This window comes from Malaclemys terrapin, chromosome 2 (genome assembly GCF_027887155.1).
Source record: "Malaclemys terrapin pileata isolate rMalTer1 chromosome 2, rMalTer1.hap1, whole genome shotgun sequence".
In the NCBI taxonomy this organism is placed as follows: Eukaryota; Metazoa; Chordata; order Testudines; family Emydidae; genus Malaclemys; species Malaclemys terrapin.
In genome coordinates this window covers 278,781,775-278,800,555 of record NC_071506.1, presented here as the reverse complement: position 1 = coordinate 278,800,555, position 18,781 = coordinate 278,781,775, and the positions used below count along the sequence as shown (strand labels likewise).

Below are 18,781 nucleotides of genomic sequence, written 5' to 3'. Positions count from 1 at the left end.
TGCTTACTAATTTTGGGTGCTTCAGTTCTTTGTTGCCCAACTGGAGACACACAAAGCCTGATTCACAGAGGTGCTGAGGCACCTGCAGCTCCCGCTGACTTCAGCTGGAGTTGTAAGTGCTCAGTACCTCTGAAAGAAAGGCCGAGGCTGGCAGTCAGAATCAGAGGACACTGAAAGTTTTTGTCCAGGGTCACACAGTGGGAATGGAATCTAGGAAGTCCCAGTCCTGTGTGTCAGTTTTCCAACCTGCAAAATGGGGATAACAATAATACAGTAACGCCTTACTTTACGTCGTCCCGGTTAACGTTGTTTTGTTGTTACATTGCTGATCAATTAGAGAACATGCTCGTTTAAAGTTGCGCAATGCTCCCTTATAACATTGTTTGGCAGCCACCTGCTTTGTCCACTGCTTTCAGGAAGAGCAGCCCGTTGCAGCTAGCTGGTGGGGACTTGGAACCAGGGTGGACCAGCAGCCCCCCATCAGGTCCCCTAAGTTCCCTGTGCCACAGCTGCCCAGCGGACTATCAATTGTCAGGCAGTTCAGCTGTCCCTCCCCCCACTGCCATCTGCTGCTCCTGCCCTCTGCCTTGGAGCTGCTCCCAGGAGCCTCCTGCTTGCTATGCAGGAGGCGGGGAAGAGGGGTGCTAATGTCAGGGTGTCCCTCTCCCCCCTGATCCTTTACCCCATCTCCACAGAGCGGGAGGGGGGACACGACAGGGCTCAGGATGGAGGGAGCTTGTTGGCAGCAACTGCTGTCTCAACTTGCTGATCTACTTAAAAAGGCAATGTACTTAGAGTGGGGTCAGCCTACTTAAAGGGGCAATGCGTCTCTCTCTCTCTCTCTCTCTCTCACACACACATGGTGTGTGTCTCTGTCTTTCTCTGCCATGCTGTCTCCCTTCCCTCCATTCATGCTGCCTTGTAGAGTGTGAGGCTACATTAACAACAATGTGTTAACCCTTGAGGGCTCAGCCAAGTGCTAGTTCATCATGTAGCAGAAATATCCCACCTTCTTCCACCCTCTGACTTCACCACCTCAACCAACCTTCACAATCATCATTGCTGTGTGCAGTAGTAAATTGTTTGTTTAACACTTATACTGTGTGTGTGTGTGTGTGTGTGTGTGTGTGTGTGTGTGTGTGTGTGTGTGTATATAGAGAGAGAGAAAGAGAGAGAGAGAGTCTTCTGTCTGATGAAGAAATTTCCCTGGAATCTAACCCCCCCATTTACATTAATTCTTATGGGGAAATTGGATTCGCTTAACTTTGTTTTGCTTAAAGTAGCATTTTTCAGGAACATAACTACGTTACGTGAGGAGTTACTGTACATTCTTTGCCCAGGTCCCACCCCTTTGTAGTATGATCATTAAGGAGTCAGCCTTGCCAAACACTTAACCTTACTTGTACCTGCATGTAGGCTCCGTTCACACTTGCATAACAGCCATGCCCTGTGCCGGGCTTTACAGGATCGAGGCCTGTGAGTACTGAATTATCTCGCTCTGCAGCGTGTTGCTCTGTGAAATCCTTGCAGTGGACAGGTGCTGAAAGTACTTGACAGTCAAGCTGGTCCCAAGACACTGTTAGAGTAGGAGCTTAGAACGGGGTAGACCAAATTTATCCCTTGAGTAACATTACTCACTTTAATGGACTTACACCAGGGATGAGTTTGGCATGGTATGTTAATACTACAAAATCTGGATTCTGGCCATGTATTGCACTACTGATACCAAAATGTGTATCTTACTTGGGAATAGATTTAGATGGGAAATATGATTTTATGCATATTTAATGATCACTATATACAAAAAAGAACATACCCCATGTTGTTTCTGCTTCACCAGAACGAGCAGAAGCAAATGCATGAGATCTTAAAGCACCTAAGCCTGCAGGATGAGAAGAACAAGGAGTCCCAACAGAGTCTAGGCCAGCATTTGAACAGCGAAGCTCAGAAACAGAGCAGTCTCATAGGGCAGCTCCAACAGATGGTGGCTGAACGAGAAGCCAAGATTAAAGAGCTGGAGGAGGAGATGGGACTGCTCACACTTCAGGTAAACCTAGCAAAATAGATTAACTATAACAGCAGCTCCCTGAGGGAATTATGTTCCCATTTCTGAAAATGCTCCTTTCCCCACTTAATCTGAGATTTCTGCTAGTTCAGAATTCCAGCACTCAGCTGCTTCAATGGCTTGCACCAATGCCGGGGTAATCTCTCAGGGAGACTTTCTCTGAGTTTCCTCCACACCTGGGTGACATTTCCTCAAAGCTTTTGGGCGGTGGAGATGGCGTGAGTGCAAGTCCCATCTACGCTTTGCAACGTGATTGTCAAAGCTGAGTTACAGTAAAGAAAAGCCACATGTAAATACCTTAAAACCTTGGCACAAACTAACCAAAGTCCGGAAAACTCAAAACATAGAGTGATATTAGTTGTTAACTTGCAGTTGTAAATAGGGTGACTGGGCAGCAAATGTGAAAAATCAGGATGGGGTGGGGGGTAATAGGAGCCTATATAAGAAAAAGACCCAAAAATCAGGACTGTCCCTATAAAATCGGGACATATGGTCACCCTAGTTGTAAAGCAAGTAAAAAAGCTGCCTCGGTGTGAGATAAGGAGCAGTTAGTCCTCTCATGTGACTACTAATCTCTGGATTATTTTGCCAGCACACTAATATAATAAAAATTTCATAGCCTTCCTGGGCTATTGTGTTCACCTGATTTGGGATGCCTTACATTTGCCTATGCACTAGGATGGTCCATTGGTTAGGGCACTAACCTAGGTTTTCAGAGACCTGGGTTCAATTCCCTGCTCCACCAAATACTTCCTGAGGGACCTTGGGCAAGTCACGTAGCCTCTTTGTGCTGCAATTCCCCATCTGTAAAATGGAGAGAATAGCACTGCCTTACTTCACAGAGGTGTTAGGATGATAACTACATTAAAGAGTGTGAGGTGCTCAGAAACTGCAGTGATAAGGAGCCGTATAAGTACCCAAGAGAGAGAACTTGAAGCAGAATACATGTTAACTTTGTGGACCAAGATTATGATTTGATATGAAACTCTAGAGTTTCAATTGATTCACTTAAAATTTTAGGCGGGGGTTGTTCAAACCTGAACCTCAAAGTGGAACTCCTGGGGTGGAAACTTCCCCTGATGGACAGGAACCAAAGGTTCCCAGGAAACCTTGTAAACCAAAAACTCTGGGATGCACACAGCTCTGACTGTAAGCAACGTATCAGCTCTGGGTGCAGTTCTGGTCTGCTGCATTAGCACAAAGCATGATGGGCTTTCTATTTTGCTCCAGCAGCATCAGAAGAAAGAAACCATTGAGGAGGGCAGTTCAGATGTTGCAGATTCACCATCTTCAGAGCACTTAGAAGAGCAGAGTTTTACTCTAATCAAACCACCAGCATCGGCAGGCGACCATGTTGGAAGGATCGGGTCTGCTCGGTAAGAAAAACTTAATTTAAGTCTTTAAAATAGATATGAATTATTAAAAAGAATACTGTCAGCCAGGCCAAACCACAAATGCAGCTTCAAGACGACTGTGGCAGCTCATTTGCATTATAAGGAAATCTCTTAATCATGTTATCACTTAGACATTTGTCCTGGGACACAGAAAGATCCACTTATCCACTGATATTATGCATTTGGCATGTTTATAGTACAGCTCATTCTCTCTCTGACTCAGATAATATTCCCATGGTTGGCTTAAGTGCCTTTGGTTTTGTCACTGAGAGAAACCGGGCAGCTAATGAGCAGGCTTCTGTAGGTAGCCTTGAAAATTAATATGAAACTCTGTTTTACATAAGCTATAAATCAGCGGTGTATTGTACAAATCAACAAAGCTGCTTTGGGTAGGATTTCATCACAGAAATTAGGAAGATTTAAGACATCCAGTAAGCTGTTTTTCTTGAGTACCCACCAACCAACCCGACCTAAGGAGCTATCTTTTTGTTTACCGTGGTCGTTCTGCAACAAATACAGGGTCTGATTTGCATTTACACTTGGGCTGCTTTACAACACTCTGGCAGCATGTAAAGGTGCAATACAAATGCTAGTAAATTATGTTAGCACCCACTTAAAGGCTCCTGTGCACTGCTAGTGTGGTACAAAGTGGCCTTTGTGCAACTGAGACTCAGGCCACCAGGGTTTTCATAAAATCTCCTTGCTCATGCACCGGTTGTAGTTGAAGCAAATAGGTTGTCATTAAATAAAACTATTAACAATTTTTGTTGTGGATAGATTTGGGTCTGATCCTGCTTCCTTTGATGTCAGTGGTAGGTTTTTGCCTAGACTTTAATGGAAGCAGGATCACAATCTTTGTGTGTGTTGTGAGCATATTGCTTTGTACTGGCTTGTAGCTTAGAAAAGACAGAGAGGTCCTTCTGCAGCTAAAGCACTTCCCCTCGCACTGTCGGTCCAGCCCTGATTTGGGAGCCGGGGTTTATTATGGAGTGGAAGGGTCTCCAGAGGTATGGCCCCTATGATTTTGATTCTCTCACTTGTAACTCCCCAAAACAAGTTTTCGTGCTTTTAGGTGGCAAACCTGTATATTATCCAAATTGCTTCAACTCTGTCTTCACAGGAGGGAGGCCACCAGTAAAATTAGGCTAAGGAAGCTTCCTGACTTTGTTAAGCACTTTATAAAAGCACCCAAGTGCAATGCATTAACTTTAGCCTAACACGCATGGCTACCATAGTTATGTAAAGAAAATACTTGTATACCCAGGTGTGCACTGAACGAGGCAAAGCCCTGCGAGAGCCGTTGTTAGCTTAGTGGGCACTGCTCACTCCCTTACTATTAATATTTTGATGAACAATCCTTTCCATTGATTTAACAAAAATTAAAAGTGGATTTTCTTTTACTTACAGAAAAGATCAAATGAAAAATGCTATAAAGAGGGGATACAGACAACCCTAGGGAAATCCAAACCTGAAATACTTCATTTGTGCTCAGAGCACTGTTGTCATTACCAGCCTTACCTAGTCTTGGAATGGATTAACCAGTTGTCACCCATGACAGATTTGTGCATTGTGTGGCATTGTGGCTTACCTTACCCCTTCTGTTGGCAGCAGCCCCAAGAGAGGGAGACATGATCATATGCACATAAGCTGGTCTGACATTCTGTCCAGTAGAGGGCAGTGATGAACACACACGTTGTAGGACCGCAGACAGTACCAGATCTAGGACTTTATTATGTAGAGCAGGGGTTCTCAAACTTCATTACACCGCTGATGTCGAGTTTTTTGTTTTCTTCCTCATAGCACCGTGTCTAAGATGGGGCACACACTTGTAGAATCTGCAGCTACAAAGCCTTCGCCTCCAAGTAACAGTGTCGCATCTGGGAGGTACGTTTACAGTCTTTTGTATAGGTGTGGGGAGAATTCCATTGGCACCCACCAGACAGAGACCAGCATACTCTTAGCCTTGTCTGCATCAGCTAATGACCCTAAACCTAGTGAGGGGCCCTGATCTTTGTAGCAGAAAAGCTCCTCTCTAGTTGATCACATCACAGTGTTTTGACTCAGGCTGGCTCTTGTTTGTGTTCTCTTAGTTTCTGAAAATAAATGCTGGGTTTCTATCCCACCTCCCAGTGCTCACAGTACAGGCATGAGCCCTAGACATTCCTGTGTATGTCAATGGGAGAGAAAATAAGGGAAGCACACGATGGGGTACCTGGGAAATCTTCCTGGCTTCTTGTATCAGATTGCAGGCAAAAGAATGCAAATTCCCTGCACTAATGTTTAAAGCTTTTCTGTTGGGGAAAATCATTGCCAACCGAAATGATGTTATTTAATAGATGGTCGTAGGTATGCCCAGTGCTTTGCGAATACAAGGGCAGTCTCACTACAATGGGTTGTAGCACTGGGATGGGAGCAGGTGTTGGTAAGTAGATCGGCGCTGGAAGGTTTAACAAGAGACCTGTGGTTTTAAAGAAGAGATTTGAAGTGGAAGAAAGAAGATTAGCCAGCGAGAGGTGGGAGGCCCTTCCAAGTGAAGTCGCACAACTGTTTTATTTACATAGTGCAGGCTGGGTGGTGGTTGGAGTCGGGGGGGCGCAGAGATTGGTGGCACCTCTATTTTGTACCTTGGCTAGTAGGCTTAGTCCCCAGGCTAGTAGGCATTTGGTACATTTTTCAAGCCTGTCTTTACTTCAGTTGCTTTCAGTCATGGGAAATAAACCGATCCCTAAAGTTTTTGCTGTTTCTTAGGCTTGCTGACACCGAGAGCCCAGATCTGAAAGTGTTGCAGACACAGATCACAGAGTACAAGGCTCTTTGCCATGCTGCTGAGGTGGAAAGAGATAGGCTCACAGAACTAGTCACTGTCCTGCAGAAAAGGTAGCAGCTGATTTTGATATTTCCCTTTGTGATATTATTATATCTAGTGGTTAAGAAATCTTTAGACCTACAGGCATTTGAAAGGCTCTGTAGTATGCAACCCAGCATGCCATCAGATATAGTTGTTTTTAGTGATATTTTGTTTTTAGTGGGTCCTTTTTGCTTTGCTCACCACATAATAAATTACTAAATTAATTCTTATGTTCTTATGTTATAACTTTCTCAGTAATTCTCCTTTTCAGCTGATATTCCCCATGCATCGCTTCAATGTAATGGCGACGCTTTTTTTTGCTGAAAGTTTTAGTAAAGCCCGTTAATCTGATTGAGTTATAAGAGGGTGAAGTAAACATACCCTTTGCTCTTTAGAAACATTTAAGATGCATTTTTTTTTGCACACGAATAAAATCCAGAAGTTTTGACTCCCAGTCCTATGCTCTAACCCCTAGACTCTCTCTAGTATACTTATTTTACATTGAATATTGTGTGTTATTCCACTTGCCTATATTTTGGTCTGTGCATTCCACTGTAGACAGTTATATGTATAATTTCAAACGTTGAAAAGGTAGGTATCACTCACTGTTTCTTTACAGGCCGAGCCTGCAAACAGGCACGGGCGATTGTACTCACACATGCAATCCCAATGACTTCAAGGGACTGCTTGAGTAGGTCAGTGTTTGTGTAAGTATTTGCAGGATTAGGCTCAAATTAACATAAAATAATGACCAAAACCACCAGAGTCAATGAAATTCACAGCTAAGGGTGATGTTTACCATATAATGGTGGCTCTGCAATTCCACAATCATCACACATTATCATGGGCTCTCCCAAGACTTATTGCAAAAGTCTCACAAAATTCACTTACAAGACCTCTGGATAATATAATATAGTTCCATTAATATTTTTACCGTTAATATATAGAAAAATGATTAGGCCCCCCCACACATTTGGGGGATAGGTTGCTTAGCCTCATCTACATTTCTTGAGTTTAAGATCAAGAAAGAGCAATGGAAGTGGTTAGATAAGTGGGACTTGATGAGAGACTGCCCAGATTGCCAGGATTTAGGACTCCATTGTACAAACACTTAACCACGGAACATGGTACTTTCTGAAGTCAATGAGACTACACTCAATAGTAAATATTTGCAGGATTGAACCCTGATTTTGGAAAGGAGAACAGCTGGGGGGACTTGATTTGAGTTATTCATATCGGTGGAGGCTGTTGCAAAAACGGACCAGTCCCTCACTTTCACCCCTTCTGTCTAATATGAGAACTAGGGGACACTCGATTAAATGAAAGGGCAGTGAATTTAGAACCACTAAAAAGATATACTATTTTATACAGAATGTCGGCAGCCTATGGAGATTCACTGCCACAAGAGGTCAGAGTCTCTCCTACTCTGGATGGATTGTTAAAGGAACAGTATAATTTTATGCTTATTATAACACTTTTAGCTATGCAAGCTAAGGGAGTAATAAAAATAACCAAATCTATTGCTTCAAGAAGTAAGCAGCGATCATCTCCAGAGGTCAAGAAGGATATTGCTCTTCCTTTGTATAGCACTATACAATAGTTGAGGTTCATTATAGTTTTGACAACTTCCCATGAATCATTTGGTATCAGCCACAGCCCTAGGTAGGATACACCATTGATCTGATGCAGTTTGGCAGCTCCTGTGGTCCTGTGTGAGATTTTCTGATTAATCATTTAAGATGCTGCATGGGATACCTATGAAATAAAGACATGTTCCCACTGAATGGCCTTCAACAGCTCAGCACTGCATGCTGCCCATTTAACTGCATTCTTAATACCATCGCTGTGTAAAGTCTCATGGTATCTCATTGCCTTCAGTCCCATGCACATTTTTTCAAAGTACTTTCTAGTGGCTGAGCTAATAAAAGGCAACATCCAGGAGCAGGTGGGCGAGGTTCTGTGGCCTGCAGCATGCAGGAGGTCAGACTAGATGATCATGATGGTCTCTTCTGGCCTTAAAGTCTACGAGTTTCTCTTCATTTCAAGGAGATGCTTGTGGAAATCTTCGCTATTTACATAGGAGACCAGAACAAGTAAATATCAGATAATGCTGATAGACCATTTTTACTACTTTGCTTCTATGCTAGTCCAGTGTATTAAAAATAGAAGCAGTTTGTTACTGATAGGTTTCAGAGTAGATATAATTATTGGTCTGCCATCAACAACCTACAACATCAGTGGTTTGTTGTATGGGAAGCTTACAGTGGTGTCCATTGCTGAGGGACCTGGGCAACTTCCATTGGTAAAACAATTTCTTATAATATATAACTGAACCCCATGCTCATTAGCTAACTCCATCTCGCAAACGTGGCCGATGCCTTTTGGATGAATATCTGGAATATCTGCCCTTGGGAGATTAGCGCGTGCATCCATTTATCTTATTGTGAGCTGTGCATCCAAGGGCAGAATTTGAAACTAAAACTGGAGAGTACTAGAGTCCTGATAGCCTGAGCATAAAAAAAACGACCCACTTGTTTTGAACATCAGGGTGGTCGAAAGCAGCGATAAAGTTTTGGAAGCTGAGAAGAAGCTTCAAGAAGAGCGACGTCGATCAGTCATTTTGGAGCAGCATCTTGAAAAAATGAAAATGGATGCAGGGAAGAACACAAACAGCCAGAAACCCGTCCCGAGGAACAAAACAGGTGAGGAGCGGCATGGTATAGGGAGTGCCAGGGAGTGTCTGTCACCTAGTCAACTTCCCCATTTGGCAGCCAGGAGATGTGAATAACATCTAGAACCCCGAGCTTGTGCAGACTTATACGTGTGCTTAACTTCATGCACTCATTTCTGCCGAAGCCAATGGAACTACTAACGAAGAAATTCTGGCCCCACCTGGGGAGTTTGCCATTGACTTTGGGCGAAATCCTGTTTTGCCCACAGTGTGCAAGCCTTGGCAGGATCAGGGCCTACAGAAGAAACTTGAAGCTGCTATGCACTGCCACCAATTCTAGCACTGTATTCTCGCTGCTCTTTTGCTTGAAAGGTTCAGCTGAAGGTTAAACTGAGAACAGAATTAAATGATACATCCCAATTTAAGGCCTGTCAGTGTCTATGAAAAACTATTGCTGGTCTTGAAGTAATTAGATCCTGTGTCATTTATTACCACTAAAACAGGATAATCTGCTGCTATAAATATGAAAGCCTCACTAACATAGTTAAAGAAGAAAAGCTCATCGTGGATTGTAAAATTTTTATTTCCTTGATTAGATCCGTTTATTGCTTATGGACTGTAATCCTATAAAATGTCTAAAAACAATAAAACTGTATATATTCTTACGGAAACTTTTACAGTAGTTTCCCTTTTTGTACATACTTGAAATATATAGCGGAGGTTACCAGGGATCAGAATTTCTCTTTGGTAAGGAACCCATCTCCTTCTTGCCTAACTGGTTCATTATGTTCTCTGTACAATGTCCATCTCTCTCCTCTCCCTACACACACTTCCTTTTGCTCTTTAGGCCTGGAGTAGTTTGCTTGGTTTTCATGGAAGGGAGAGAGTCTACTGCGGCCATAGCCCATTTCTCTGCAGTTCATCTGATCTGAGTGTGGTGTACTTGGTCAGGTCCATAGTTAGCTGAGAAAGCTCTAAACGGAATGTCTATTTGTTGCAGGGAATGGTGTTGGTTATTCACTGGATGTCGCTCTTTTCCCTCTCAGTCCACGTCCCCATAAACTATTAGAGTGCATTGTGGTGCTGAAGGGGCTGTCTTTTGGAGGAGATATAAAACAGAGGTCCTGACCACTTGTGCCCTTAGATGTATTACTATATGCTACCCACTTAAATTTCCCCTGCAGTCACAAATAGAGATGGAATCTGCTCTTCCTGTCCTAAGCCGTTTTTTCCAGTTATTGTGCTATGTTACCGGTTCTGTGCTTCACCCCAGAGCTGTCGGCATTTCATAGTTGGGTGAAGCACAGCCTATGTATATCAATTTGCAAGGCACTGTGGGATGAAAGGTTCTGTGTATATTAAAAGTTAGCTCATTATCACTGTATACTTCAGGACCAAATCAGCAGTCTGTTTAAATAAAGACTAGTATCATCGCTATTAAATGACAGGAATTGGTACATAAAGGTATTGAAATCAATGGGAACAGGGACCCTAAAAATACCTTTGAGGTTCTGGGCTTAAGTCCATAACCTGAATGGATTGCAACTCTATTCACCAAAGTCTGGTTTTGTTATTGTTGTTTTTTTAATTGTTCCCAGTCCCTTCTAGTGATTTAACACTCTCTGGAGTTTATACAAGCAGCAAATTGACAAATCTTAAAAATACCCCTTTAGCAGAGAACTTAGTTTCTCCTAATGGTGTCTCTGCCAGATAATTCAGGAAAACCAACTGCATAAAGGAGAGACTACAGTACCCATTAATGTTCCCTTTCCTCTCTCAAAGTGCTAAATTGGAGGGCTGATCTAGTTGTAAATGTTAATGTTTTTATTCTCTCACAGGCAGAGAATTTAGGTACTAGTGCTAGCAGAGCATTGTTGGTATAATACAAACCAGCACATTTGTTTGTCTCTAAAATTGCTCCTGTTTTTATTTTGTTTTCCTTGTTCAAAGAAAAAAAATGGAGAGCAGTTTGCTGAGTAAAATCCAGTGGGGATTTAGGTAATGACTGTCGTGTTTGCTGATCAGTTCTCTAAGATAAGATAGCAGGACAAAGGCATCTTCTCCATTAGGCGATGTAACCAATTTTTCTCATGTATTTTACTTCCCTCCCCACTCACCAAATTGCTGCACTTGCAAAAGGAAGGCTCAAGACCTAGCACCTTTCAGAATTGCTTTGGCAATGAGTTTTCCTGTCTATTTTAATTGTTGGGAACATTCATGTTCATACAGGCCCCAGTTCAGGAAAGCATATAACTTTAAGCACATGCTTGAGTACTTTCCTGAACTGACGCCATAATCGCTTTCATTGCGAAGATCCCAGAGTGCTTTATGACGCCGCTCTCTGTGTATAACACACCGATATTCATTTCTCTCGGATATTTAGAGAGCACCAGTCACTGTAGTACTGAGTGAAATACAGTTTCAAGATAAGCTTAAAAAATAATCACATTCCGTTCACACCTCCTAGGGGTTTGGACACTTGCACATTATTTTATATAGAATAATTGTATTCTTCCTTCACTCTCTTACTCAACTCACCACTGATTCTGTTTACAATTTCACTGAAAGGAGATTACAGAAATCTACCCTATGTATTTACATTAAATTAATGCATGTGCTCAGACTGACCAAACCCCTCCTATTATTTATCCTCCATCTCTTGAATTCTACTGTAAAGCCATGTGCTGTTGACTGCAAAGAATGGCCTTTGTCCTGTAACAGAACTCCATGCTGTGATTAAATTTACAGGTCAGTCTGCTAATAGCTCCAGACACACCTTGACTGCGAGCGATAGGAAAGATCTCACTGCAGCGCAGCTCTCAGAGGTGCCATTAAAATCTCAGATAGAAGAACTGACTACAAGGTATGGCTTTTCTTTTCGTATTCTGTATCGCTTTCAACTTCTTTGAAATGGGGCTGAAATTAGCCCATCCTCAGGTAGATTAAACCAACGCCACTTTTAGGGTCATGATTCTCTGGGCCACATCCTCAGTTGGTGTAAATCTGCTCCAGTGGAGCTCCTCTGATTTACCCCGCGCTTTTGTCTTTGTTGGCAGGACTCTGACAGCAGCATAAGAACAGCCGTGCTGGGTCAGACCAATGTTCCCTGTCGCCCTGTGTCCTGTCTTCTGACAGTGGCCCGGGCCAGACGCTTCAGAGGAAATGAACAGAACAGGGCAATTATCGAGTAATCCATCTCCTGTCATCCACTCCCAGCTTCTTGCATCGGAGGCTTAAAATCTCATAATAATGATATGAACCCAGATTCAGGAATGCTAGGTAGCCATAAACCACTAAGAAGAAAGGAGCCTTTTATTACCCATTGATCTGATGCATGTTAATGGGAGTTGGATGTTTGTCAGTGGCAAAATAATTCTCAGCGATATCAGGGTAAAGAATCCTGACTTCAGAATATCCCCCTTTGTATCAAGGGGGTGGGAAACAAATGCTTAAAAGCCTGATATTTCTCACTCCTGTTGTAAGATTCCCAGCGAGCAGGTGTCTCTGTCCTTGCGGCTGATGCACAGTTCCCGTTTGCCGCAGCTGGAATGAGAATTTCCCCTTTGCATTCACATAGGCTTACAATCCAGCTGGATGAGAACGAAGCCTTGAAGACCGCCCTGGAGAGCACTGTGAACATGAAAGAAGAAGACTTCAAACTGTACCAAGAGACAATGGGCCAGGTGAAGGAGATCTTCCTACAGGCTTTGAGGCAGCAGAAGCAAGAGAAGAATTAAAGCAGGACGTTCAAAATACTTTTACAGTGCAGCAGGGGGGAAATCCAACAATAGCTCCAGTGATTTGAAATGCAGCCGGGGTGTCATCATATAGCTATTCTCCCAGATTGTTTTCTTTCCTTAGCACTTGCAGGAGAGAGTGAGAAATACTTCAGCAAATTCCTGGTGGTAAGAGTCAGCAAGAAATGGGTTCTCGTAACCTTTTAATACTGTCCATGCAATTGTTTGCACACTATGGAGCTCCAATGCTGCAGTCTTAATATGGGCAAAACTCCCATGGGTTGCAGTGGGCATTTGTTGAATCAGGCCCTCTATCTGCATGCTACTCTCTTTATCTGTAAATATAGGACATTTTTCACCATCCTCAAGTTCTGCTTTATGAAACCAGGGGGGGGCTAAAGCTAAGTTTCTTTAATTAATTAAAGTGGCCAGAAGCAGCACACTGATATTTATCTAAGGTGGATTTTTTTAATCGCACTCATCGCTGTGGTACCCATGCGCTGAACAGGTAGGTTAGCTCTGCTTGCCAGTGTCTGCAATGAACTTGGCATGGAATTTTGCTCTTTGCCTGTCCTAGGCTCTGAGTGCTCTGTTTGTGTTGACTGTGGTAGGATTGCTTCCGCAGGTAGGTGGGGCTTGCAGGTTACCTCCAAGACCAGTCAGACTTACTTCAGACTAATCTCTGCTAGCTCTGGGCCTCAGCTGAAGACACCGTATTGCCTGCTCTCACACATTTGTCATGCTGTTCAGCTCTTGGTCTCTCTTGGAATCAACAGCAGCAAAGACACTGAAAAAAACCAGCCACACTGGTGGTGTCCCCCAACTAAAGTGACTAGGAGTTTTGATCTGAAAATAATAGTGTCTCTGTCCAGTATCCTTGTAGCCCAGCACTTTAGTCAGCAAGACAAGTGACATCAGCTGCAAGCCAATTAGGCATCAACAGGCAGCCTGCCAGCATGGAGCCAACAGAAGAGATTGTCAGCAAAAGCGTAGCATGGGAACTGGGTATTTAGTGGCTTTTGGATAGCGTTGCTCTGTTTCTTAACGTTCAAAGCCTTTTTTAAAAGCAGCTTCTCTTCCCTTTCCCATTAGCTTGCATGTCTCGTTTTGATTAATTGTGTTTCATTCCACGGGTGTGAAGGTTGTCTAACACTATCCAGAACAGTAGGTGAAAAGAGGATTCACCATCATGCATTTCAGAAGCAGGCTACAGACTCACTTCTTCATCCTGGGATCATTCCACTTACCCTGTTGTAAGGCTGGAGTAACAAGAGAAGGCAATGCAGTTATTCCAGATTTAGTGAGATCACAGTCTAGCCTCTGGTCTCCAGATCTTTTGGCTGGCGTCAAAAACTCACCCCTGAGAATTATCCAGAGTTCCCTAAAGGTTGCTGACCCTAAGAGGAGGGCTCAGTTTTAGGGAGAATGCCATTTTTCCCCAACTCAAAGACCTAGAGAGGACCTTCCAAGAAGAACAAATACAGGTTCTTATCAGTGTGCCAACAGCATGTATTGTTGATTTTAAATAACTTGGACCAGATCCTCAGGTGGTATAAGTCAGTGTAGCTCCCTTGAAGCCACCAGAACTATGCCAGTTTATACCTGCTTAGTATCTGGCCCCATGAGGCTGAGCCAAATTTCCAGACATGACCACCAAAAATGTCCAGCTGCAGGTACAATGTCTCTTTTACTGGTGCAGTGTGGGTGGCCATTTATAAACATTTGGCCATGATCAGTCTAATTTTTCTAGAGCAGGGGTAGGCAACCTATGGCACGGGTGCCAAAGGCGGCACGCGAGCTGATTTTCAGTGGCACTCACACTGCCCGGGTCCTGGCTGTGGGGCTCTGCATTTTAATTTAATTTTAAATGAAGCTTCTTAAACATTTTAAAAACCTTATTTACTTTACATAGAACAATAGTTTAGTTATATATTATAGACTTATAGAAAGAGACCTTCTAAAACGTTAAAATGTATTACTGGCATGCAAAACCTTAAATTAGAGAGAATAAATGAAGACTCGGCACACCACTTCTGAAAGGTTGCTGACCCCTTTTCTAGAGTAGAGTGCATCATAGCATCTGATACACAGTGAACCAGCAGTGAGAGAATTAAATCCTTCTGTATTTAAAAAGGAACCCGCTCTGAATATGGGTGGCCTTTAGCCTGACCAAAGCAAATGACTTCTGGGGCCCCAGAAGCCCATGGAAGCTCTGCATCTTGTGAGCTGGCTTTATCTCCCTCTTGGGCAGCAGGAATAGACTGGGTAGAACATTGCTTGGCCAGATTCATTCTAGCAATGGAATCTAAGAAAGAGGCAGTTTGTGGCCTACGTTCTCCCCCTTGTGAGAGCTTGTGGTGTTGCAAATCATGGAGCCACCTGTGACTCCTAAAAACGACAACACGTACAATCTACCATATCCAAATGTCATGAAAGGTCTGGACAGCTGACGACGTTATTAGGTTCCGCCATAAACACGGGGGACGCAGCCCTTTTGGTTAATGGTATTTTGAACAGCTGAGGTCTGGATAACGAAGGCTGAATCGTATTGTACCAAACCCCCATTAGATTGCCATGGGTGTGTACATTTCCACTCTGGCAATGATTACATAGAATTAGGTGGGAGGAGAAGTCATTCTTGCTCACACTCTGCTATTTTGGGAATCTGCAACAGTGGGGAAAGAAACCCAGAAAATTTGCCGAGTTGTAGCAAGAGCTTTTCAGATGCAGAAACCTTGCCATGTGGCTGGGTGCTAAATTTAAGCCTGTACCTTGCTTCTAGTGATTCTGATCCTGATTCTGCTCTCGTTTATACTGAGATGTAAATCAGGAGTACCTTCCACAGAAGCCAACATGTAAAAGCAGTGCACACAAGAGGCAAGTTGGCTCCTTTTCTGGTTTGTGTCCCTCAGAGTTTGCCCTCTTTCCTTATGCTTCGGTAGCAGGGCTCACACCAGAACCGCTGTGAAGCTCACCCAAGCTACGTACGGCGTTGTGGAATGGCTCAGAGGGCTGCAGGATTCCAGAGATGGTTTGACATGAAGCGATGTGCTTTTGTAAGCATCCTCAGTGAACACACAGCCGAGTGTTTTATTATTTAAACCTCTTCTTTGAAATATGACAACTTTCATTCAGCACATTTGTGGCCCTTTTGTGAACGTGGGGATACGTTATGGGGAGAAGGGGGTTTGCATATATGCATTTTTTCCAAATAGTTTGGTATTTTTTTTATAAAGAGTACCCCAATACGCGTTAAAGAAAAAGTCAGATCCAAGGTAACTCATTCAGCAGTCATTCTTCTCTGTTGGGGAACCTTGTGAATTTGCTGCATCACATTAGAGAGAAGTGTGGTCTGAGCAAAGGGCTGGAACCCAGGACCTCCTCGTGTCTCAGCCCAGCTCTGAATTAGATTCCCTTTGTGGCCTCTGGCAAACGACTTCTGCTTTGGGTCCCTCATCTATAGCTATATGCTCTCTATAGCACACACACAAGTGTTGCCCGGAGTGACTCACATTTGCACATTGCTGTGAAGCTGTAGGGCTTGACTGCCTGTTGCCCTGCACCTTGTGCCTTCATTCACGCCAGTGCACAGTGAGTGTAAAACACTATCAAATCACTGAGCTGCTTACTTTGCACTGATGTAAGTGATGGCGCCCGGTGCAGGCAATAGAGAAATGAGCCACTTAGGTTCTATGTAAGTGCTTATGTCGTAGTATTCCCACTGCTTCCTTACTATATGATATAGCTGGCAGCTTAGACCCTGATCCTCACCAGCAACTGAGATATTTGTTCCTCCAGGTTCGCTCTTACCTCAAAGAACAACTGCTGTCAACCAGCTCACTAAGGGAAAAAGGTGTATTCCCAGGGTTTAGGGCCAGAAGGGGCCACATGGTCCCCTAGTCGGACCCCCTGTATAACACAAGCCACTTATTGAGCCGAATACCTTGTTTGGCTAAAGCATATCTCCCAGGAAGACATCCAGCTGATTTGAAGACCGCAAGAGATGGAGAATCCACCACTTCCCTTGCTAGTTGGCGCCTGTGGTTAATCCCTCTGTTATATGGCCGTCCAGCATCTTGACAGGGGAAAGGAGACGCGACAAAGTCGGTCCGTCAGTGGTGCTTGGCAATGGTGTGGGAAAAGAGCCCGATGCGCGAGCGGCAAACCTTGCCACAGTGGCTACAGGTCCACTCGCCACATGGAGGTTAGAGCACATTCTGCTTCCTGGCTCGCCTGCGGGCCTCAGCCGGGGCTCTCTGCTGGCTCTCTGTCTTCACCCGGCTTCTCCAGACTGAGCGCTGGTGAGCAGGATTTTCCCAGTTGTCAGTGGGGATGCTGAATTGGCTGAGGCCTTGCTTGACCTTGTGGCTGTATGAGAGCTTTGGCCTTCCTCTGCATTGTGGGTGGTTTTTAAATTGGCCAGAGAGCACAGCTTGTTATGGAGTGTTAAAACTACAACTACTTTGTCTTCACTACGATTTTACCACGTTAGCCAACATGAGCTAAGAACACGCTTTTTTTCTACTCTAGACAAGGCCAGAGAATAACTTGACTGAGGCATAGATTGCTCTACTGGGTGCAGGTAGGAATTCTACTGAATTCTCAGAAGTTATCCATTGAATGGATACAGTTTTTAACAGTGCAATCAGAACCCTTGGAAATAAAAGTACATAAAGCATTATGAGTGGGTTGGGAGTTGCTTTTTATTTGCCTAAAGGCATCTGCCTGCGAACAATATGCATCATGACAGTGGTGTGGCTCATAGGATCGATGAACACCCATGTGAATCGAGTTGCATTATAACTATAAATAAGAGAGCATACAGGGTTATTGCTAGTGTTGGTTCATGAATATGTAAACTTCTTCCATACCCTGAACGCTACTGATCCAAGGGGCAGCCCTGGGATCAAAAATTTCCCACTGTAACCTTGTAAACATCTGTAGAAATTGGCTAAAAGTGCATAGCCCGACCCCCAAGCTTTAATATGTTAAAATTAATGTCCTCTATTTTTACAAGGGACTGGCTAGTTCAGGTAAAGACCTTTTACCTTAGAGTCACGGGTTCAAGCCAAGCCCAACCCAGGTAAACAGTTCCCAAATACAGTTCCCACCTGATGTCTATCTGGCCAATGTGAATTGAGTCTCTGCCTAGGTCTGAGGGGATCACAAATCTAACCCTTGTCTCTCTCAGATGGAACAGGAAGCAGCATTCCTTCAGCTAAACATGCTGCTTGCTATTAGGCTCACAGGTATATTTTTCCTCATGTGGGGCTCCTGGAAGAGGTGGGTTATAGGAGGGATTTGAGCAAGGCCTAGGTGTGGGCACAGCAGGAGAGAAGAGATCTTCCATTTGATCAGCAGTGGGCAAGGCACTCCTGCTGAAGTTTTGCCTGGATAAGGGCTGCAGGCTTTAGCCCACCTCGTTGGGTAATCTGGGGATGAAAAGTTGGGGCTCTCCATGCATGTGAGTTCATATTGCATTTACAGACCAACCTGTAGCCAACACAGCAGCTGCTGTCACTGCACGAGCAGGGGGCAGTTGCTATGTTCACAAGAGGAATGAAGCGAGGATGCAAATGGAAAAAGCCTGTCACCGAGCCACCACACTCTAAATTAAGCTCCGTCCAGGCCAAGAGGAGTATTGGGTTTCTCTTGTCATCCTCACCTCTGCCATGGTAGCTTGTAAAGCTTGCTGCTCCCACAGGACAGGATGGCGGCCTGGTACATAAATCCTGGATAGATCCCCACGCTGCTCCCATTTCGAGCCAAAGCCTTGGAACCTGAATGGCAGGCGCCGGCAGAGGGTAAAGTTCTTGTTTAGAAGTTTTTCTGCCCTTTTCTCTTTTCTTTTCATTTATTTATTTATTTATTTTGTAACAGAGAGAACGGTTATTCCTGAGGAAAGCTGGTCCAGTGGTTAGAGCACTAGCCTTGAATTCAGGAGCTCCAGGTTCAATTCCCTGCTCTGCCACAGACTTCCTGTTTGCCCTTGGGCAAGTCACTTATAGATCTAAGGCACAGAGACACTATCTGTAATGGGGACAATAGATAGCCCAACTCTCAGGG

The 18,781-nt window shown here is 43.9% G+C and overlaps 2 protein-coding genes across 5 annotated transcripts in view; one reads left to right on the top strand and one right to left on the bottom strand.

Annotated features, from left to right (window-relative positions):
• The window catches only part of CCDC13 (coiled-coil domain containing 13), a 33,920-nt gene extending 20,759 nt beyond the window's left edge, over positions 1-13,161 (top strand). For 2 of the 4 annotated variants that reach the window (XM_054016665.1, XM_054016663.1), the window contains exons 10-16: positions 1,841-2,047; positions 3,296-3,441; positions 5,260-5,343; positions 6,208-6,336; positions 8,855-9,009; positions 11,727-11,841; positions 12,556-13,161. In XM_054016665.1, the coding sequence (XP_053872640.1) occupies positions 1,841-2,047; positions 3,296-3,441; positions 5,260-5,343; positions 6,208-6,336; positions 8,855-9,009; positions 11,727-11,841; positions 12,556-12,715 (996 nt within the window). In that variant the 3' untranslated portion in view covers positions 12,716-13,161. Of the gene's footprint in view, positions 1-1,840; positions 2,048-3,295; positions 3,442-5,259; positions 5,344-6,207; positions 6,337-8,854; positions 9,010-11,726; positions 11,842-12,555 lie in introns of those variants that run through there. The other 2 variants (XM_054016664.1, XM_054016666.1) reach the window with 2 other exon arrangements.
• Positions 1-18,781, bottom strand: part of ZBTB47 (zinc finger and BTB domain containing 47) — a 393,046-nt gene that overhangs the window by 186,070 nt on the left and 188,195 nt on the right. The window lies entirely within an intron of this gene.